Source organism: Tinamus guttatus, unplaced genomic scaffold (assembly GCF_059628265.1).
Source record: "Tinamus guttatus ecotype Peru unplaced genomic scaffold, ASM5962826v1 Tinamus_guttatus_pri_ptg000055l, whole genome shotgun sequence".
NCBI classification, from domain to species: Eukaryota; Metazoa; Chordata; class Aves; order Tinamiformes; family Tinamidae; genus Tinamus; species Tinamus guttatus.
Genome location: NW_028288589.1, coordinates 1,358,285 through 1,381,685, shown reverse-complemented (window position 1 = coordinate 1,381,685; position 23,401 = coordinate 1,358,285). Strand labels below are relative to the sequence as shown.

General features: G+C 38.7%; 1 protein-coding gene across 1 annotated transcript in view; it reads left to right on the top strand.

Moving 5' to 3' along the window:
- Positions 1–23,401, top strand: part of PKHD1 (PKHD1 ciliary IPT domain containing fibrocystin/polyductin) — a 239,843-nt gene that overhangs the window by 93,501 nt on the left and 122,941 nt on the right. The window contains 8 exon segments of the mRNA XM_088540100.1: positions 8,425–8,632; positions 9,965–10,122; positions 11,805–12,120; positions 12,732–12,859; positions 15,187–15,320; positions 19,568–19,680; positions 20,762–20,861; positions 22,075–22,209. Of these exon segments, the coding sequence (XP_088396226.1) occupies positions 8,425–8,632; positions 9,965–10,122; positions 11,805–12,120; positions 12,732–12,859; positions 15,187–15,320; positions 19,568–19,680; positions 20,762–20,861; positions 22,075–22,209 (1,292 nt within the window).

Below are 23,401 nucleotides of genomic sequence, written 5' to 3'. Positions count from 1 at the left end.
TAAGCAAGACTAGCTCATTTTCAAGGATATTTCCTACTGGAGAAAATCCAAATGATTCACTTTGTCTGCTCATTTTGATAATATCTGTGTTTTTTCTTTCTTTTTTTTTCTCCCCCCACTGGGAGAAGGCAAAGGTGTTTAATTCTGTTGTATTGCTTTGGTTTGAGCTTTCACAGTATTCTTTTTATTGTTCTGTCTGTTTCATATCGACATTAGTGAAATGCAATGTTTTTATAGGAGGAAAATCAAAATTAGGGTAAAGGGAAAAAAAATCACATTACACATTATGAAGGCAAAAATTTTTAATGGTTCAAAAAATGAATTGAATTGAAGGATTTTGAGGAATCCTTTTTGTTTTGTGGAAAGACCTGGCTGTCGTATAAATTTGGAGATAAATTCTGGCTATTTGTGGACTTGGAGTTCATCCTCCAGAAACCACTTATATCAGGGGAAGCATTATTCCTATTTTACGGAAGAGGATGCTAAAGTTGTATCATCTGTATTGGGCCGTTGATGGATGGGCATCAGAGCATGTTAAAAGTTGATATTAAATGCTGAGCCCTGACCCAGTTCTGCACACTCATGTCGCTCGGGTAGCAGTACCTGTTGGGTAAGGTGGTGTGTTCTCATGATGTCTAATCTGTGCCCCAAAACCCCTGCCCTTGTGGTATGTCACCTTGGAGCTTCTCCTGCAGGACCTATGTTCCTTTCTCCAGAGTCAGGCACATGATAGTCCATGAGGATGATGATATGTGATGGTCTGGGGCAGAGGAACCTACTCAGGTTCATTGAAGGCCAGTGTAGGCCTCAGCTTCCTCACCCAATCTGCACCATTGCTTGTGTAAAGCTTGTGCTTGGCGCCAAGTTTGTACCTATGTGCTCGGGACGTGTGAGGACCTATAGTTTGAACCAAATATTTGTGCCAGAATCCAGTACCCAGCAGATTCTGCGTGTGTAGCACTGAGGCTGCAGCAGGCTTGTGTAGCAGTCACAAATCTAAGCTCCCAAGACTCCTAAGGGTTAACGAGCAGTTATAATCAAGAAAAGACCTCAGGACATGAACAAGAAGCTTTCTGCACTGGTGGAGGCAGGGAAGTAGCAGGAAAGCTGTCTGCATTTCCCCAGGAGCTGCCCACACACAGCAATTTGGCCTGAGGACTGTATGGGGGTGGAAGGATCTCTCCCACTTTCTGAGCCGAGACGATCCCTGACTTTAGGAGCTGTGTAGCAGGGGAAAAGAAAAAAAAGACTTCTCTCATCGCAAAACAAGCTAGAAACTTTGTGCCAATGCCTTGGGACTGGAGTAAACAGGGAGCAAAAGTGAGCTGGAAACATCCCTGTGCATCCCGTTTTAGTGAACATGGCTGAGGGGGCTGGCTGGTCAGGTGACTTTTTTAAATATAGATGAAAATGGACTTATAGAGATTTTATAGACTTTAGGACTTTAGAGATGAGGCCACAAGAACATTTAAGAGCAAATGTCTTCCTCAGATAGAGATGACAATTTCTCCAGGTCTTAAACTTAAGGATCTGTGAATTTAAGATCCATATGACCCTAGAGGGATATAACAGCACATCTGAGCACTATCCTGATCCCGGAGGCCTTCTGGAGAAGATTTTTAGACACCTTCCTTTCCTTTTAACTTAAGGATTTTTTATTTTTATGATTGGTTTTATTAACCTCTGAAACAGCAACAGCACCAACAAGTCTGCATCATGGACCTAAAAAGCTGAAAACCTGCCTCGTTTCTCAGGCACCCACTGCTGATGGTTCTATTGACATTTGTTATTTTGACATTTGGAAATTTTAGGAAAGATGAAGCTTAGCTTGACTGGGCAGTGCTATTTGGATGGGGAAAAGTGAGTAATAAAGGATTATGACAGTGAGAAGTAAGTTCGATTCCTTAGGCAGTCTGAGAACAGAAATACTGCAGTAAATTTTGTTGCCTTTTATAAAAGAAGATTGTTCTGTGTTTTCTTTTTTTTTTCTTTTCTTTTTAATCATTGCTAATAATCCATTGAGTTCTTTTTTGAACTGTCTTTGGCAACATTTTTTTGTTTATTTGGGTAATATAAACAGTTTTTTTTTCTTTTCTCTTTGTTTACATGAATTGAAAGACCTTATTTTAATTTAAAGATTTAAACTGTAGCTACAACAGACTGACAGGCTGTCAGCTCTATACGTTGTATTGCCACAGGAAGCAGATCATGTGTTTCAGCCCTGCAGTTCTTGTAAATTCTTTCTGTGGTATAAAGGGATCTCATTACCTCAACTTTAAAGCCTCGGTAAACTATTAAAAGGAGCAAGAGTCTTATAGCTTGTCAACACTACAAACAAACTGCATGTTCTTAGCTCAGTTGAATTGATTTGTGGTAAATAGGAGTGAAGTCAAAATGCAATAAGAGACTGTCCCTGTGGTGTTGAAGGAGAAGGATTCAAAGCTTTCTATCCTGTTCCTTATGTCCATGAGAGGAAGATTGTTTGAAATAGCTAAACACCTTTTGTGAGAAAGGCCAACAGTCCCATGGAAGACTTAGGGCCAGAACTAGCCTTTCTAAAACCTATTTCATGCAGGACTAGAGTCTAGTTTCTACCAACACTCTAGCACATAATCCAGACTCTCCACATCTGCCTAACTCTGGATGTGCCTAACGGTGGTTGCAGTCAAAATTGGTTTGAAGGCTCCAAAAGAGCCTTCTTTTCAGGTCGAAAGAATCAACTCTCCATTTAAGCTGCTTATGATCTTGTCACCTAAATTCTCCTTAGATTTCTGCAGCATGACAGAAATTTAAGGTGGGATTTATCTAAGTGAGGGCAAGCATGTGAAAGGCAGGAGTTCCTTCAGTAATTAACAGGTAATTAGGGAAGTTATTCAGAAGTGATTTTTGGAGGTTCTCCTTCAGGATACCACTGGAGTGAGAACATGAAGTTGTCTGTGGATGGAGACCAAAAAAAGGACAAATCAGAAATAGAAGAGGGCCTATGTTGAATATACACCAGAGGACAGAAGTATCTTGAAGCAGCATGTTCCAATAAGAATGAAAAAAAAGTTGAAAGATTAAGGCTAGTAACTCTAAGAAGCTGAGTTGAGTATGAGAAGGTAAAAAGACTATATCTCATGGTTTGGTGATAGAGAGCTGGGAGCATCTCAGGGCATTCTGATCTCCTCTGTTCTTGATATGCTGCTTAGATTTTAGCAAGATAACTTTTTGCTGTTTCTCTCTTTGAAGTGACTCAATTTACTCTTTTTGTACAATGATGCAAGGCATTCCTATAGAGGCAATTTAGTCACCTGCCTCTGGAGATCCCATCTGAACAGTGAACAGGAAGTGAAAAATGCTAACAAGAGTCAAATAATTGTCAATTTATAAATGTCTTTGGTTATTTCTGACTTGAATGGGAGATTTCGTGCTTATGAAAATGCATTAGCTAGAGGAAAGTCACTTTTCAGCTTTAGCCCGGGTACCTGTGTAGATATTCTAGATATTCCCCCAACCTGACAGACAGAGATGTTGAAGAAATTGTTTTATTCAAAGCAATATTTCCTGCTGGGAGGAGAAGTGTGATCTGGAATGGCCTTTCTCAGCTGAGATCAATACCATTTGCTTTTTTTTCCTCTCTCTCCTCCTTTCCACCTGACATGCAGAGGGACTGGTAGAAAGACTGGGTTTATGCTCACAGTTACAAACTAGATGGCTGGTAATCTGGGTATGAAGAGCTCTCTGGCCAACTGAAGTGCTTCTGAGCCAATTTGGGTCCAATCCCTTTGCTTGAATTAGAGCATGAGTTTTATCAGAGTGCTTTGAAATTTTAGTGTCAAACATGATTAATTTAGTGATTTAGTGTTCCATTAATCTTAGTGATTTAGTGTTCCAAATTCAGCAAGCTAGTTAAACATATACCTCACTCATGTGGACCATTCAAACATTAAGTGAGCGCTTAAGCACTTTGCCTACCTAGAGATTTGCTTGAAAGCCTAAAAACAAGTATGTCCTGAGTTTGTTGAGTTTGGATGCACATTTGAGAATTTCTGTAAAAGGACAATTCACAATTCCTCCTATCTGGGTTAGCCATTTAGGATGAGTTGAAGTCAGCTGATGATGTCATGTGGAGTCCTGAGTGGATTTATAAAATATTTGTAGTTGGGAGCTATAAAACTATCCGTTAATACTTTTTTTCTTCTTCTGTAGTTGACACAGGAAAAGAGAATTACTTTGTACACATCAGAATTACCGTATTTGCTGAGCTGAGTGTCACTGACATTCACAGGATCTAGCCCTTCCTAAAGCAGCAGGGCAGTAAAATGGATTTATTCCCTCTATGTAGATAAAGAAGTTTTGATACAGTGATAGAAGTGAAGTTGATACAGTGATACAGTGAAGAAGTTTTGATGCAGAAATATTGGGGCTGAGCCAGTCCTGGGGCCAACCTGTGTCCTTATGCTGTAGTCTGCTTTGATTAATTCACTTTGGAATCTGTTTTCAAGTCACACATTTCTGGGTTGCCATTTAATAAATCAGTTCTGCTCTGTTCTGTACATAAGTGTTTTCTATCAAGGCGCTTAGTAAAATGTTCCACTCCTGCTTTGCTTGCAATTGCATTTTGAATCTGAAGGGTCTGTCCTGTCCTTTTAACATGAAGGCATTTCTGCTTTAGATCTCAGGATGTGTTTTTCCAATCTGAGCTCAGTTAATTATTAAAAATGAATTCAATAATTAAGGAGTTATACAGATTCATCTATTTTTCAGCACTTTTGAGTGTTTCTGCTTGCAGTACTTTTCGAGGGAAGAAATAATTTAAATATACTGCAGCTGTTGGTCTTTTAAACCTTCTACTCTCAAACAAGTCATTTATTTACCTGTTGCACAGCGCAGCTCTCATCACTGAAGGTTATTTTCTGAACCCTGTAGGTTTTATCTGACGTAGGGTTTATTTTCAATGGGAAACATGAGGCTCCGGCCTCCTAGGTCCTACAGGGTGGCCCTGCAGACTGAGTGCAGAGTCAAGGGTGCCCATGATCTCTAGGGAACCCCCTTTACCCACATTTGAGAAGAAAGTGGTGTCTTTCTGCTCGAGACTATTCTTTCCTGTGATTTTCATGAGTATATTTCATCTTCACATTTAAAAGTGCTTTATTATAAATATAGGTTATAAAATATAAAAATATATACTTTTATCTATAAATATATAAATATCTATGTGTATATGTGCTTATGGGGACAATCCTCCTCCCACCAGGGTTGAGTTAGATGTCTTGATTGAAGGAGATCCACAGTTATCATTTGGAATCAAGCAGATGATTACTAAATTCCTTGACTTGCTCAAGACCCCTTAAGAAAGATGACACCTTTTGCCTTTCTTTTGTCTAAGGAGTGCAAAAATCTGCATGCACCAAACACGATCAGGATCTGATTTATTTACCTAAGTGTTACTATAAAGAGTGATTGCAGACACCCTAGGGTGTCCATGGTATCTATATAGGTTTGGCAATTAAGGCGTGGGACGTGTCAGACATCTTTTTGGAAGGACAGCTAGAAGTCAAACTAACATCTAAAAATGGGGTGTTTAGGCACCTGAAAGCCACCCACAGTGTCCAAAGTAAGTCAAGTGAACTATAGACATCAGTGGTGGCAGTGACTAGGGTGCTTAGTGGGTATTTCACTCTTTTCCAAGCTGTCTCTGCTTAAACTTGTTGGATGCAGAAGTTGGAAGACATGGTGACTGTCTGTTTTCATATGAAGGGACTCAGGTGGGAAATAGATAGCAAGGATATATTTGTTTTTATTAAAAAAAGGAAAAAAAAACACTTTTTTGAGTTAGCAGCAGTACATTGGCTAGCAATATGCTATAGCAAGAAAGACTTGGTTCTTCAGTCCAAGTTGGGGTCCTTCTTGCTTTTCTCTCTGGAGATCCCTGGCAGCTTCCTAGGCCAAAAGGGTATGCTGACCAAACCCCATGCATCACTCAGGGCACCTTGTTATTTATAATAGAGGAGAATCTCAACTGCAGGCTTGGTTATGTTTTGGAACATAAAAAGGAATCAAGGAAAGAGGAGCCTGCTAGGTCTTTTGTTTGTTTTGTTGTTCCAATAAAAATATGCTTTAAAGTCCCGGAATTTGGAAGCAGATCTGGCACATACAAAGAAGTACTCTAATTCAAATCAATCACCAAGAAAAAAATGAAAAGATGTAAGGGAAAAAAAAAGAGAGGGAGAATGGGAGACAGAGAACAGAGAGGGCAAAATCACTAGAAAAAGTTTGGGTACTTCGAATGTACTTCCTTTAGAATAAAAAAAAATGGGAAAGTTTTCCATAAAAAAGTTTATTTCTGAGCCTGAATGTGGAAAAAGAAATCCCAAGCTATTTCAAACTGAGCATGTTTGTAATGCAGAACTTTGACTTATACCTCTTATAGAAAGAGTATATATACATTATATTGCATGTATGTGCATGGGAGGCGTACGTAATGGGAGGCAGTTGTGTGTCTGTACATGAGTGTGCACACACACACAGGAATTGCTACTAGCTAAAGGCTAGTACTGGAAAAAAAACATATGTTTGCTTTTGTTTGCTTTTGTTTGCTTTCTGTTTGCTTTTATGTGAGAACTAAAAATTAAAGGTTCATGCAATAAAAGTCAATGAATGAATAATAACAAGGAGATCACTCTGCTAGTAGAATATGCATAGGCAGATATCGCAAGAATTTTTTGAGGTGGCTGAGGTCATTGAAGGGGGAGATTCAGAAGAGCCTCCCCTTTGTACAGAGAGGATGAAATGTCCTACTCCGGTTTTTGGAAGCTTGCATTGCCTTTGTGCCACTGAAGTTATTGGGGGCTGACAAAAAAAGAGTTAGCCAAGGTCCTAAGAATCCATTCTTTCCACGTTCTTGGTACATTAGTATAAAGGATTATTCCAGAAAAAAAAAAAAAAAAAAGCTTATAGATGATAAGGTACTAAGACTAGACTCTTTCTTTTTTTTTCTTTTTTTTTCATTCTTGTGGAAATTCATTGACTGATAGATGCTACTCCTCTTTTATTCCTGGGTTATGGAGGGAAGAAGTGAGACACTGGGCTGTAAGCACTCAGAAAACAAAACAGAAGATGAGGAGAGAAGCTTGCTTAAAATAATTTGAAAATGATTTATTGGATACAACCTCTACCTTTAGTGATTTCTGGTATTATTACTTTTCTATAGTACAGCCAGGGAGGACAGTAACTTGCTGTGGGCTAAAGGTAAATTATGATCTATTGCAAAGGAGTGAAAGAAAAAAATATTCTGAAGGAGGGTGTATAAGGCATCTGCTCTCCCTTGATGGGGCTCAGTGGGTTGAATTTCTGTTGACCAATTGGTTCCAAAACCTGCTAGGGAAAAGGAAATGTAAGGAGTTAAAACAAACTTCATTATGCAAAGAAGAGAGGGGGAAATAGAAAGATGCTTTGTTGCTGGGACTGAGTGCATGCGGATTTGGTGGTCTGTACCCTGAAGAGGATTTGGGACTGTGGCCTCTATATTGCACTTCCAGTGGCTTCACAGTTGAATCTAACAGGTGAAAATGTATATTCAGATCTATTTGAGATAGCCACAATAAGTCCTCCTTAAGAATATTTTTTCAGCAGTGGCTTCTGAGATTCATTTCTTTTTTTCTGGAAAAAATCTCCAAACTTACAAAACTTGAAACTAATGTTATTTCAGCTTTTGGAAGAAAAACTGTGAACTTAATTCTTTTCAGATGAAACACTCACTTTATTTTTTTAAAAAAAAAAAGGAAAAAAAAGGTACTTGATTTTTAGCATTTCTCCTTGCATTAATTTTAAAAGGAACACTGATGAGAAAAAAATGAAAAAATTGCATGATTTTTTAAAATCCCTCATAACTGATTTTTAAAAATAATATACTGAACAATTTAAAAGACTTTATAATAGTCACAAAATACTCTTCAAAGCTGCGTAATCACTTTTCAACAAGTAAAGAACCTTTTATTTGAAAAGCAATCCAACTACTTGTTGTTAGGTATTATTATCACACACTTTCTTAGGACTTCCAGATTTACTCACTGCACCCAGAGGAGATTCCTTGAGAAATATCACCCATTCAAGGGGCTTTTTCCACCCAGGTCTCTGTATACCCAGCTCTGGAAACAAGTTGAGAGAGCTTTCCAAGCATCTGTAGAATGCTATTTCCATTCTCATTTTTGTCCTGAATTATCTCTATATTTCTTTCAAGGTTTATATATAGATGCACACACATATAAATACATCTGTATATTGTTTATTTATTTATCTATTCTGAACAGTTCTTTGAAAGCAGGTCTCACATTAACCATTTTAGTCTTGTATTTGACTTTGCAGCGCATCGGCTGTGTTGCATGAACAGGTAGGCTACTTAAGCCAAGATTTTAAAAAAACAACTATTTTTTTTTTTAGGCTGGATGCCAAAAGTAGCTTTCACGCATTTGAAATCATCAGCTCATGTTAATGACACTCAATTAGTGCTACAGGAACCTGTTGACTGGCAACCTGGCGATGAAATCGTTGTTGTGGGGACGGGCCTTGGAAATGGGCCGCAGCAAGAGGAAAGGGCTGTGATTGAGTCTGTGAATGACACTGAGCTCTACCTCACGTCACCGCTCAGGTACCCTTCCATGGCCCAAGGGATTTCTGCACGATGGGTAAACTGGCCGGACCTTTGGGCGAAGATTGGGATTTGCAGTTCCCTGTGGGAAAAAATGATAGATTAATTCCTTTAACAAAGGTGCTCACAGATATTTAGTTTCCTTTCTTCCCCTACAACCAGTGGATATTCAGTCCTGAATGCCTCTCGCTATGCTGAAATCCCATACCCACCATGGACTCGGAATCCTTTCAGGCAGAAAACAGCAATGTCCAGTCTGGTGGCTTTAGCATAGCATTGACTAACAATTTTACTGCAGGTCTACTTTCTTGTCTAATCACTTTTTTTTTTTCCTTCTTCACAAAAAGTATCTAATTCTGTAAAAAAACCCTTCCATTCTTGATTTAGTTTTGGGAGATTGATTAACAAAACAATTACTGCAACTTGCAAAAATTGATTCCCTGCTTCCAGTGAGCAGTAATTTGACTGTCTTATGTTCTCATTATCTCCTGTACATTAAGATCTTGGTCAAACTATGCTTCTTATTACCATAATCAGGAGTCCCAGTATTGCAATATTTGGAAAATCTGGAGAGAAGGAGGCCTAACTGCAATGTTGATGAAGAACACTACTATCATTTTTAGATAGAAATATATACTTTTTTTGCTTGAGGAAGAAAATACCAACATTTTTTTCACTGACATAAAAACTGATATGTTGTGGGAAGATGAAGGAAATTCAAATATTGAAATATTATGGTGAAAACATACATAACGTGAGGAGGTTTTGTGAACTGGTGAGGCAAAAAAATGAAAACAAATTGCAGCCAGGGATAAATATATCCAGCTCATAAACACAGACATACTGGATATGCCAGTGTAGAAGGTAAGAAGAGGCCTGGCTCCAGGATACAGCTGTCTAAAACTCAAAGACGGAAAGCACTCATAGTGCCCTACGTTCCCTCAGAACTTGCCCGTGTTTGTCAGAGGATCTGTGTAACCTGCCAGGGCATTCTGAGAACCAGATGTGAGTTTGAGTCTCCCTGGGAAAACAGATAAATTCAAGCTTTGTGCTGGAACTGCTCGTGCTGAACTAATTGGAAAACTTCTCAGCCGGTCCCTTCCCATTCCCAGACAGCTTGGGAGCTCAAAGCTAACCGAGATGCTCAGACCCCCTGCCACTTACCCAAAATATCATGGATCATTTGGGAAGCAGCTCTGAATTCAGGTGGTTGAGGTCATAGCTGAGAGTTCCTGTCCTCTGTCAGGTGCAGATGCTTTTTTGCCCCTTTAAATTTAAATAAATTTAAATTTAATAAATTTAAAATTTATTTGTTGTTGTGTTCTTTCCTAGATATTTTCACAGTGTTGGAGAGGAATGGGTGGATGGACAAATCGCGCCTTTGAGAGCTGTCGTGGCACTGATTAGCAGAAGGGTTGTGGTTCAAGGAAACATCACGAAGGAGAGGATGTCCCACCTCAGACAGTGTGCACAAGCAGGTGTTTCAGGAGGTGAGGAGGTCTTTTCTGACAGAAATGTACTGAGAAGGAAATGAATAATGACATTATTGCTTTATTAAAATCGCATTTTAATATCACTATCTCTAAGTCTATACTATCACTTATTTCTATCACACTATAGTGTGTTAGAAATATTTCTTAATATGATAACATTGAAACGTAACAGAACCAGGAAAGCAAATTTATCTTTCCAGACATTGTTTGACATTGAAGTATGAAGTCTCAGGAGCTGAACTGAATTTCCTTGTAATATCTCAGTTGTATTATTTTCACATTGTTGTTTCAAGCCATCTTGGGACAGACCCTTTAGTTTTGCATGAGCCTAAGGGTGTAGAAAAGAAAGTATCTTCTGAAAATATGTTTCAGTGTACATATTATATTAAATTTTTAATTGTGTTTACTATCTAGTCACTTTAAGAAGAAAGGAAAACAAAACAGCCTGATGTTTTTTGTACTCTTGAGTGTAAAATATTGAGATGTTGTTTAGTGTTTAGGGATCCCTACAAACAAAACCTGGTGATGGCTTCTTGTAATATTCAGTAATACTGGTGAAAAAATAAAAGACTTCTTAGTTCTTCTTTCATTTTACTTTTAACCTTCGACCATGAAGTTTGGCAGAGGGATTCCTGATTTACACCAGCTGACAAGGAAGTGGAGTCAGATGCAGTGATTATAGTTGGAGGAGAGTTAGGCTTTTTGGCTACCCAGGTATTATGGTTGCCTTTAAAATGAAATGCCTTGGGCTTTAAGGCTGTGACACAAGACTTCATTCAATATCTAGCAGCCAGATGCTTATATTACCTGTGAATTTATAGCCCATTCTATGTGGAACTCATAAATATAGTCATTGAAAGAACTGAGGTTTTTATTTGCATTAAAGTATAAGAGGATTTCACAGAGAAGTCAGCAAATTATGAGTGAGCAGTATCAAATTATGAGTGAGCAGTATTTTTGTTGTTAATTTACTTTCTTTAAAAGAATAAAATAGTGTTATTAAGACTAACAACCAACGCTAGAAGTTAAGTTTCTCCCAGTATATCCAAAGAAGAGGCCAAAGCTAGACTTTGGTAGTCTGAATCTCCCTGTGCTGAAATATCACCAGCACAGACCCATGGGAGGGCACTTTTCTGGAGTGTCAGCTCCTTCCACAGCCCCATGACTTACCCTTTCTGTCTTCAAATTGTGAGTAGTGATGGTTTCTTACCCATCTACAGTGGCAGTAGGAAAAGCTAGAATTTGTAGGGTATTTTCCAAATGTTCTCATTTCAGCTTAGTTCAGTAAATCCATGCCCAATCACCTTTTCAGGAACCTCACCCAAGGTAAATCAATGTCAAATCCATCTTACCCATGCATTGGTCTATTTAAAATTGAACACAAGCAACTTCCCAAAGCATGAAACTACCATGGCTTCCTGCTGATTTTAATATATGTTGCTCTAAAAAAGTCCAGCTGACTTTTAGGGAAGAAACTGTGAGGGTACTTAGAGGGAGTATCAAATACGCTTGCCTGTGGCTATGTGTCTTTAGGCATGATTGCTGCTGGAAACAGCGATATTAGATGAAAGGAGCCAGCTCAGTGTGGTGGCTCTTGTGACATGGTTTGGGGACCTTTGCACATACCACGTTTTTTAGGGAAAAGTGACACTCGTGGCTCTCTGTGGGTTGTTTTGCAGACGGCTCCAGGTGTCTGTACCAGAGGAGTGAGAGGAAGCTGGGATCTCGGGACCTGGGAGCCATGGTGGTTGTGGAGGCCTTCCAGGGAGAGGACAACCACCTCTGGGTGGAAGGGGTCCAATTTCGGCACATGGGCCAGGCGTTTCAGCAGCACCACAGCGCCCTGACCATCACTGGCAACACACAGATGGCAGGTGAGACAGTGCTGGAGATGGGGCCAAATGATCCCTCATGTCCACCTTCTCCTGACCAGAGTTGGTGCAGACCTTCTTGACAGCCTGCTCAGCTTATGGTTCAGGGCACCATTGAAAAATTGGCTGGGTAAATATGAGAAATCTTCACTGGAGTCTAAATCAAGTGAAACTTGAAGAATTGCTTTAACCCTCCTTTATATCTCTGTCTGGCTTCTTCCTAACGTAATATTTCATTTTTATGCCACACTTCTTGAGTTAGTCTGTAACTTCAAGGTCTGGAAATGAAGTACTAAAATACTGTGGCAGAGCTCAGAGGTGGCTTAGGGCTATTGGGCGACGTATGCCAAAATTAATCCTGTCACCTGAAAGTTGAAGAACTCATTGACTTGTTCTGAGTTTGTCATTAGTAAATGCAAAACTCACCTCAGTGGAAGTGGCAGGGAGGACTCTAAGGGGTGGTGCTAATTGGGGAACTTAGGTAGGCTACAGTAGTGTTTTAAGGACACTAGATTTTTTTTTTCCTCTAACTAACCTACACCTATACCTTCCCCTTTGCCAATGCCCAACCGTGGGCAAAGATCCGCAAAATTGGGTAAGAATCGGCAACTGGAACCAAGCAATCTCATGGAAACAGAATAGATTAATTGCACAGCATCAGGGAGTGCAGTGTGAAATTGTCCTAAATTTCAAAATCACTTTTTTTTTTTTTCCTGACACTATTCTTTTCTTTCCAGACTCCTACATACGTGGCTCCTGCATTTTGGACTCCTTTGGCCAAGGACTCCATCTGACTGGGATCTCGAACCTTACAGTGGACAGTAATATTTTCTGTAACATTTCAGGCCATGGGATTCTTCTGGGTAAGTGAAGCAGGAATATATCTGTCCACCATGTCCAGCCAAATATTCTGATTGCTGTTTGTGTGAAGATGTCTCTCTGGAGGAAAAAATAGTATGGATGGATTAAATCCATCATTCCACATTTTCTAGAATTAGTGAATCTGGATTAAAGCTCCCAGGCTTCCTCATGCAACGCTTAGGATTTATCTCCATTTGTTACTCTGCTTATTCCTTCTGGTCAGCCTTCACTTGATTTAGTTCCCCTTTTATTTTTAGGGAATTGATTTATCTGTCTTTAGAAGAGCACCATTAAGTAATGTTTAAGACTCCAGTTCAGTGAGGCATTTAAGAACATACTTACCTTTAACTTTAGTCATTTGGCATTGCCGATAATGGAGTGAAAGCATATGTTAAAAGTTAAGCAGAGGATTTAGCGCTTAAATAAATTGGAGCTTGGAGCAACAAAAATGCTAAACAACAAATATTTCTTCTAACTAACCATCAGGAGACTGACTTGCTGGGATCTTGCATCGCCTGAATACTTAAAGATATTGCTTGATTTTTGTTTTCCATCAAAGATGGAATGAAAATGACCAATTTTAAAATTAAAAAAAAAAATAAGCCCTTCAGTCCTGATCCTGCAGTTCAGCTCGCACAGAGAGGCCCTGTGCTAGATAGAAACATAATGAGATGTGATAGATTGCAATTTAAACAGAGGAGGGACCTCTAAAAGGAGAGTGACTGTACACGTCTTGCAGACAAAGAGAAGTGGCCCAGAGAGGTGCAACGTCTTGCCCAAGGTGACACATGGGGCCCTCGTGGCATTGAGGGAGCAGAACATGATCTCCATCCTCAGGACGCCTTTGCTCGATCGTGCTAGTACATGTGTCTGACTTAAAGGACTCTGAGCTGAGCTGGATGTTTCCTCGGAGGTTTCAGCCTGAATACACCTTATCGCCAAGAAGTCTTTAATGGCTTCACTGTTAGCAGCTCCGGAGGTTCTGATGGATGAATTTATATATCATTTTGTTACCTGTGAAGGCCTATGTATTATAGCTGGCTGTTTGTGTCTCCAGAGTTAGACTCCCTCAGTGATTTCATCTAAAACCCTCATTTTCAAGGGTTTTGCAAGACAGTCATAAAAAGTTGCTCTGGGCTTGAAATTAATTCACATACAACATCTCATCTTGGAAGCCAAGACGTTTTGTGCCTCCTCTCAAACCTATATGACTGTAGAAAAGACTGCTTTAGGACTCTGGTTATGCTCTGATAGTTGCATTGTTTGTAGTAAATACAGTCTAGAAAGGAAATATTTCCTAAATGGATTTTGTTCCAAAAATGGAGAAAGTCTGAAAAGATTGAGGAGAAGCCTAGAAGCAATTACTCCACAAACCCAAAGTAATGGGACTGGTAATGGGATCTGTGCATGGGATAGAACTGGGGCTTTTATAGCGGAAGGTAATCATTTGTGTTCAATAGTAGTTAAATAGATTTTATTTGTAACAGGTGGTGGCCAAAAGGAGATGGTCTGTTTTGTGTGCTGGAGTGGGGATGTACATGATGCTGGCTGGAGCCTGTCCCTTGTCCAGACTTCTCTTCTGTCAAGGGCTTGCCAGTTCTTGTCACTCATTTCGTTAGGGTCACTGTCACCCATTTCTTTAGGGTGGTGATTAAACCAAACAATTTTTTACTATTCTGTGCTGTAACTAGATCTGTGGGACCCCACGACTGAATTGTGATCTCTTGGTCAGTTGATGTTTCCTTTTTCTTCTTGTGCCTCACTGCTTAGGTTTGTATGGGGAAACACCTTGGTGCAGAGCTGCACTGGGTGTTTTAAAGGCTGTTTGAGATTCTTTTTACATATAAGTGGGGCAGTAGATACACAGGGGATAAGATGTTTGAATTATAGCATTGCCAAAATGTCCACAGGTAAGTCGCTTCCTCACACTCAGTCTCTTTTTTTGCCATCTGGAAAAATGTGTTTTCTAATAACTTCTTTATTCATTTTCTCTATAAACCTGGTGTAGAGTGTGTCTGCTATATGCTTTATATATAAGACCTGATATTGTGCATATTGAATTACACAATCATGGTTTGTATTGCCCCTCTATGCAATATATAGTATTAATTTACTCTGACTGTTAAACTAACTGTGTTAAACAGCTTCCTGAGTCCATTTCAAATACTGACATATACAGGGACAGTGAAACAAAACAGCTTCTCAGATGGAGCAAGCCAGCACAGTGAGCAGGGTAAAACCTGGAAAGTTGTGCAATAATTTGCACAATAAGGGTTTTTCAACTATATGTATATATATGTATGTATTTATTCTTTTATTTTCTTTTTAGGAGAGGGACCGGAAAAGGGGAACAGAGTTAGTAACAATTTAGTGATTGGCCTTTCTGGAACAGACGGTTTATCCAGCGTTGAAACACTGTCACCAGCAGGGATATACATCAGGGCTCCTGCCAACCACATAGAGGTGAGAAATTCAGGTATAAAACAGAAGATACCCTTTCTAATGAGAGACATCAGAAAGATAAGGACCTTCATTTCTCTCAGAGCTTATATGCATGTTTGCTTCTTGGCTATGCTGTCAAAAACTGTTTTCGATTAAAAGAAATACACATTACAAAAAAAATAATATTTATAGGGAAATTTATCGTTACTAGAAATTGTACTTTACTGAAGTGGTGTGAAACATTTGATGTGTGATCCTTTGTCATGGGACAATTTTTAAAGTTGCTTTATTTTTTAATAATCGTGGACTCATTTTTTTTTTTTAAAAAAGTTTAGGCTCAGCTAATGGCTAGATTATTTTCTTCTTCTATCATTATAATACAAAAAATCACAGTTCTAAGAGTCTGATGATTAACACAGGAAGATTCAGCAATATCAAATGTACTTCTGCCTCAATTCGAAGTGACAATGTATACACAGTCCAAGATTTGCATTCCAGGTCAGAAAAAGAATAATTCTTTCCTTTTCCTGTGAAAATGACTTTGACTTTCAAAGCAAGCAACTTATTTAGTCTAAATAATGCTAAAACATTGTAATCATTAAAAGCTTGCAAAATAATAACCCTCCCACAAAAAAGTTAAACCTGGTAAAAGTCATTTCATTCACTAATTCTATGATGTTTTCTTGAAGTTCACATATTTTTCCTCTTCTTTTATTCAAGTCACTGACATTTCAGAACAGAGAGTCATTTAAAAATGTTTCCGAGAAAAAAAAATGTATAATTTTCAGTGATTTCAAACTATTTTTTCCTCTCCAACTATTTCAAGTCTGGAAATTCATTGAAACTGACCTTTCTTACCATACTTTCAGATGTGACAAATGCACATTTCCATCAAAAAAAAAAAAAAAATCTAACCGCTCTATTGCTACCCCACAGAAACCAAAGCAATTACTAAGTGTATGTAAAGACCTAGTTGCCCCCTGGGCTTCTATTCCAGGAGGAAAAAATTGCAGCTAAATCTGAAGGTTAAAAAAGAGTCCTACACATTTCCCATGTTGCTCTGAAGACAGCAGCGCTTAGGAAGAAGGAGATGACTTTTCTGTAATTCCCCAGAGGGCATATTTATCATTTTTAAGACCACCAAATATGGTTTAAAAATGCAACAACTAGGCGGAATCGCATGAGTTTCAGCTCCACTAAACACAGAGTTTTGTTGTATCATGTCCTGACTTACCCTGGAGCTGTCTGCTAAATCGCCCGTGGCTCCGCTTTTCAAAGAGGTTGTTGCAATTATTGGTACGGGTGAAGTGACGATGGTCGGTTTTCCGAAGATGTATCACTCCAGCCAGAGCAGCACATGGCCCTCGAAGGGTTGAAGATGGACCTCGTTGTCATCAGCCTCTTGCAGGAGGCCACTCGAGGTGTTGCAGCAGCAGCAGATTTGGCTCTAACAGAAACAAATAAAAAATTGGCCAACTTAATATTATTATCTGTATAACTTAATATTATTGTTATTAACTGTGCTGTCCTACAATACCAAGTGGTGTTTAGCAGAAGACATGGTAGGACATGAGTATTAGAAGATAGACCCATACCATTTCTAAGGCAAAGTGCTGGATTTGTTCTTATTTTTGTTGTCTGCACTCTTCTTTAGCATGATAATAACTCAGTAAATGAAAGTAATGCTGGTCCAGTGCCAGCACCATGAAGTTCTACAGTTTAGGCACCTTTTTATTCTAATCAAAATGTTTTAAAAGCTGTAGTTTGGTTTGGTAAAAACTAAAACTGAATGGGGACTTTGAAAGAACATAAAGTGAAAGACTCATATTGCCATTGCCCGTTTTCCTGGTTTCTAAGAATTTTTAAGACAAAGATGACAGCTAAAATTGACTGAGACCTGTGATCAGATTATGTTACATCATCTGTTCTCAATGGGTTAAGCTTGTCATTAATAAATAATAACAATATAACATTTACACAACTGCTCCAATTACTTCAGAGCCTAAATTTGCATTGGTGACTATTCTTGAAACTTTCCTTGAAAACCAAGGATTTCCTAAAGTGCGAGAATGTTGGGACATAGCATTCACTCAAACCTAAGCCTGAAGAGACATTCAGGGACCTGTTTCCTACTGGTTCTTACTTAAATTTATTATTATAAAATGAAATTTTATTATATATATATATATATATTATATTATAAAATGAAATTTTATAGTAATAAAATATAAGTGGTAAATGATTCTGACAAGGGTAATATTTTTTTGATTAAGCACGAAAGCTGTGATTGTCACTCTATAGTGTCATAAGACAATTTCTCCATAACACTAAAGAGGAGAAGATCTGTTTAATATCCATTTTTTCCTCATCATTTAATTCCCCACATGATCTTTTCTAAAATCTTCTGCAAAGTGAGTGCATGCTAAATTTGGCCCGTTAGGAAAACTCCCCCTATCCTGGCAGGTTCTGAAATTGGGGCCTGCTGTCCTCAGCGGGGAGACAGGGAGCTTTAATGTCACCTTAAAGGTCAGCACTGTGAATCCTGGCGTCTAAAGAAATCCATGAAATACTCACGTTAGCCTTGTTGTACAGTTGAGAGACACTTAAAACGTTAGCCACTTTATTATATTGACTCGCAGTGCATACCTCCAGGTATCTGGCATGCTTGGGGAGGTAATTTCTCTCTGGAATTTTGGTTGCATGGACATTCGTAATATACTGACTTCCACAAAGAATTGATTTCCACGCAAAATTCCCTGCTTGCCTAAAACCCCTGCCCTCCAGCCACTATCTGGCTGAATAAATATGCAGTTTTTCCTTATGAATCATCTGTAGAATGCACGATTGGAGTCACAAGTAAAAAGATCCTGGAAATAATGTGACTGGACTGCAGAGTATTCTGTTAAAGGAAAATGCTCTGTGGCTGGGCATTTTTTTTCTTTTTTTTTTAAGCAGCAGCTTTGCCAGGGGATGGAGAGCTGTGCTTTGGTTATTGATATCTCTTTGTTGCTTGACGGATGTCAGAGATCAGGACTGCAGGGAACTCACTCGGATGGGTCACAAGAAAGTAATTGGAATATGGAGGCTTTCACCTCCAGGTCACAAAGTTTCACTTTGATTTTGGTCATCAGGGACCAAAAAGCCATTACTGTTTTACCACTGTCCGGTGACCTGTGAGATGGTGGTTGGTGGGTGCCAGTCCTGATCTCACTGAACAAGCTCTCCTTAGAGAGCTGGGTGTCTCCAGAGAGCAATCCATCTTATCCATGGGTAGATGGGATGAACTGCCCTCTGGATATGCCTATGCCATACACAGTAAGCCCAGATTTACCAGCCTGGACTTCAGCATCAAATCTGTAGACACCTAAGATAGTAAAGGGGGATCATCCATATGATAGACGCCATCCAAAAAGAACTACTTCTGGCTTCAGTCCAAATGGGGGCAAGAGCAGTTTTTTGCCCTAGAGCAGAAAAGCTCCTTTACCACCATTCACCCCCCCTGCATAATCCCCTTCCTTTTGACTCTATAAGCATTAACCTGCTCATTTCAAGGCAAGGCAGCCTTTGTGATCACTTCTGTTTCACCTCTTACAACTGCACACAAATACAAAGCATGCAAAAAAGTGCAACTCAGGAATTTCTACATCAAAGATATTGAATGATAGTAACCTAAAGCACATCTTCCCACAGTTGTCCTGCTAAAAAGAAGACAAAACCTTAAATTTATTGCAGATTAATTTTATTTGCACTTCCAGCTATTGATATATCCTGAAGATGTAGCTCTCTGCTTTGTCTTGACTTTTAAGAGTCTTGTTTTTTATCACCAATGTTTTTTCCAATTTGCTGTACTTACTTATTTTTGGAGACAAGGGGAAACATTGAAATTTCAGATTGAAATTCAAGTTGAAATTTCACACTGAAAAATAGATTAGTAAACTGAATGTTTATGATTAACCTCTCATTCATGGCATTACCTTTCTAGTTAGAAAGGATTTTATACCAGGCAAGAAATTTTCCACATTCCCTCCCTTTTTTTTTTTTTTTTCCTTACCTTCTTGTGGAAACCCTTTTTTTGCTGTGACATGTTGTTATTATTTGATCAACCTCTATTGAGAGTGGGATTTTGGGAGAGTGACTTAAGGACAAGGGGTAAACAGTGAGGGATTTTGGACACAGAAAAAAGTTACCAGCTGCTGCCAGCCACACAGGCTTTAATTTCCAGAAACCCGGGGTATATTTTTCTAACAGTTGCATATGCTTCTCTGCAGGGGAACATGGTGTGTGCTGCTGGGTATGGGTATCTGTTTCATCTTGACCCTGAGGGATCATCCAGGATACCTCTGCTCTCCTTTAGTGAGAACGTAGCCCATTCCTGCACAAGGTACTCGGATATCTTTGCTTTAAGAGATTTCATGGTGCTTCTACGTATAGGAACACCCTCTCCAATCTCTCTCCTTTTTTTTTTTTTCCTCTTTTTTCCTTTGTTTTCCCCAAATTTTGTTTTCTCCTGAGGATTGTCCTCCTTGTAAAGCAGAATTCTCCCCAGCAAACAGAATGGGTGTTTGACAGTGCTGTGGTCACAACTATGTTCCACGGCTTGCTTGTCAATTGTTTCAAATTGTTTAATTTTTTGTTTCAGTTCAACCTTTTTTTTTGTTTGTTTGTTTCATTCACAAGCCCAGTTCTTTAGCTTGCATCATTCCCTTGTGCTGGTATCAGCAGTTCCACTTTAGCCCCTTATTTAAATAGAGGGTAAAATGATCCTGAAGTAGGTTAAGGTGCAACATTAGCATTATTTTAGTCAACTATTTAACAGCAAAGCACTTACTTAGGCATGTGCTCTTGTGTTGAATTTAAAGCTCATTTTTGGGTATTGCAGGAGTTTTGAGCAGACGAGGATAGGATGCAAGAGAACAGATAACACAATTTTTTTTCTTAGGCTTCTCCGTTAGCATCTGTTACAGGCTGCCGTTAGAAACATGATGCAGGGTTACAGGACCTGAAATGGCATTTCCTGTCTTTGGATGCTTTCTATAATAGCAGCACAACTACTCAAACTGTAGAGTTCAGCTGATTAACCTGATTGAAATGGAGTCTAAGCATTTTTATGTCAACCAGGATAAGGGGCACTATATGCATATCAGATATTATATATATCTGTTTCTTCTTGTAGTATCCAAAAGTAGCTATTTACCCGAGCCCTTTAGCTTCTCTAAAATAGAATCAGAGAAAGAAATGACATCATGTTAAAAGTCAGCGGGTCCAGTATTGCAGGTATTATTAGATGCCTACAATGAATACTTGTATCCCCAAGTCTTTTGGTTTTGAGTCAATAGTAATGTCTTGCAACGGGAACTGTTGCACATTTAAGGTTTTAAATATTGGGAGGATGAAGAGGAAAATTTGGCCATAAATAGGTGTACTGTAAAGAAACATTCTCCTTTGATTTCTCTGCTATATAGGAGTGGTTTACTGGTATATCCAGAATATTTGCCAGCAAGCCTGGGCAGCCCTGTGCGGATGCACGGCTTCACGGCTTGGAGCAATCAAGGTGGAGCCCAGGTATGTTCATTCCCACTGTTTTTTATGGAGCTCAGGAAATACCATTTGATCTTTGAGCCTGTGTCCCATCTATCTTCATCTTATAGGCATGGAGAGGCCACAGTTATGATAAAAACTGTAGCGGTTTGTCCATGCCTCTCAGCTGCAGATTTCTGTTTTAATGATAAAGGCAGAAGAGTGTTTGTTCATGCAAGCTCTCCTTAATGCTTCAGTGCAGAATCAGCCTTACTTTCAAAAACACCTGGAATAACCTCCATAATGTTCTAGTGTAATCGTTTACTGGAATAACGCAGCCAGAAGTCCTCCCAGTGGATCTGAGCTACTTGTAGGTTCCAGCTGGTGGAGAACTTATCTTCGCTGGGTTAACAGTTTCCATGGGATTTTTTCCCCTTGTTGAAAATGTGCCATTTTTTAATTTGAATTTGGTGAGCTTCACTTTCCAGCTATTACAGCTCACTATTCCCCTAACTGCTAAAACCCCCTATATTATCCGAAACTTTTTTCCAGTATAGGTTACTTACAGGATGAAATCAAGTCTCCTCTTAATCTTCTGTTTGATGAGCTAAAAAAATTTTTGTGCTTCTCTGTAAATCATGTTTTCTAGCCTCTAATTCTTCTGATGGCCCTTTCTTTGAAGGTGTCCAATATTTTAGAGGGTTAGATGGCATGTTCTCTGTCTGGAAAAACTTATTTGGATGAAAAAAAAGACATTTTGTACTTTTGTTGACTTTACCTAAATTGTAATTTTATTATATGTTACTAGGCCAACATACATTAACAATCATCAAGTTCATGTTGTTTTTGCTCAATTGACTACCTCTAGGAAGAGTATTCTTGCAGTTGGGTGACTTAAATAATATTTCTGAATATAGTCAAAGCATCTTTGTGCTATAAACCTTAATTCCTTTTACCTTACTATTGTTTCCAATAATGAAAACCTCAATATTTAAACCATTTTTGACCCTACTTGTTACCAATCATCAGATCCTTTTTTTTTTTCATACCTTATTCCTTTCCATGTGAAAATAAGTTTTCAGAATATATTTGATTAATCGAAAGCAGAAATAAGGCGTTAGGGGGAGATTTTCAAATAATAAATACACGTTCAACATCTTTATGTGTTTTTACACTCATCTTTTTATTGTACACTGAGGAAAGAACAGACATAACTAAGAGTCTTTTATTTTCCTTCCTTTATTATGCTTTTAAATAGATTTTTAGCAGCAGCAACCTTGAACTCCAGAGTTTCCAGATTTTTGCTTGCAAAGACTTCGGCATTGACATAATAGAAAGCCTGGGAAACACTTCTGTAGCTAACAGCTTTTTAATTGGACACTTTGGGCAAAAGGTAAGCACTCTGGGAATCATTTTAGGGTCTCTTGTATAGCATCACAGCTCTTCAAACAGCAATTTTGGAAAAGAAGAAGGAAACTTCAGGGAAAGCTCTTGCTCTGTGACAGCTTCAGTGAAACTTGGTCTTTAAGCAGATGCTATATAAGCTGGAAATACAGCTGGAAAAATGATGAGGTTTTGATGTGGTTGCTTAGTCCTCACAGCATCTTCCAGGTTTAGGAAGAAACAAGCAGCCCCTGCATGGGGTGGACATGGACTTGATGATAAAGCTGAGGGATGTGAAGCATCAGTGCTGCTCTCCTAGACTGTTAGAATCAGAAATTCTGCTGTTAGTAGGAGAGAAATGACATTTGATTAGCTGGACCTTGCATCATTTTTCAGGCACATCATTCATACCAGTTGACATGCATCAGCTGCTCCGAGGTTGTGTTCTGCAGGAAAATTCAGCATTTTTAGCAAAACGCTTTTTAATATGTTTTGAAGAATTTTTAAATAACTTTGAAAAAGAAGATTCTGACTTTTCCATTATAATTTGAAATTATTGGAACAATACATACTGCAATGTATATATCACATATATATACATATATATTATATATATATTTAAAATGTAACACTGAAGAGTCAAAATAAAATGAAACAGCTTCCTGATCTGGAGGATTTTATCAAGAAAAGGGTTAATTTATTTCCTTAGCTGTGTTTTTTCCAAGATTGTCATTGTCTCAGAAAAACAACAGAATTTCACAGAAATCGAATTTTAAGAAAAATCATGACTTGCGGGAGACCAACCTCTTCTAACAGCCATTCCTATAAATCTTTTACAGCAACATCCCAACATCTTTTAACCAAATGCAACTGAGATCTTTAGTTTAGTGAGCTGAGAATAATGAGGGGAAACAAAGGTTTTAGTCCACATTTTGGTTTCCTCTCATCTCTCCTACACACACTGGTCCACACAGAACACAGAGTACTATATATCTGCTTTAGAATAAAAATGCCACCTAACTTCAATCTTTTTATTAATGCAATAAACCTGATCTTCTTTCACTATTTCTTTACGTGGCTGGATAACATCCTCTGGGTGCTACCATGTTGTTAACAGATTAATAACTGATAACAACAGGATTTTAGTAACAGATGGCCACAGCTGCTTATTCATGGGCTTGAGGTTTTTTTTTTTTTTGGTC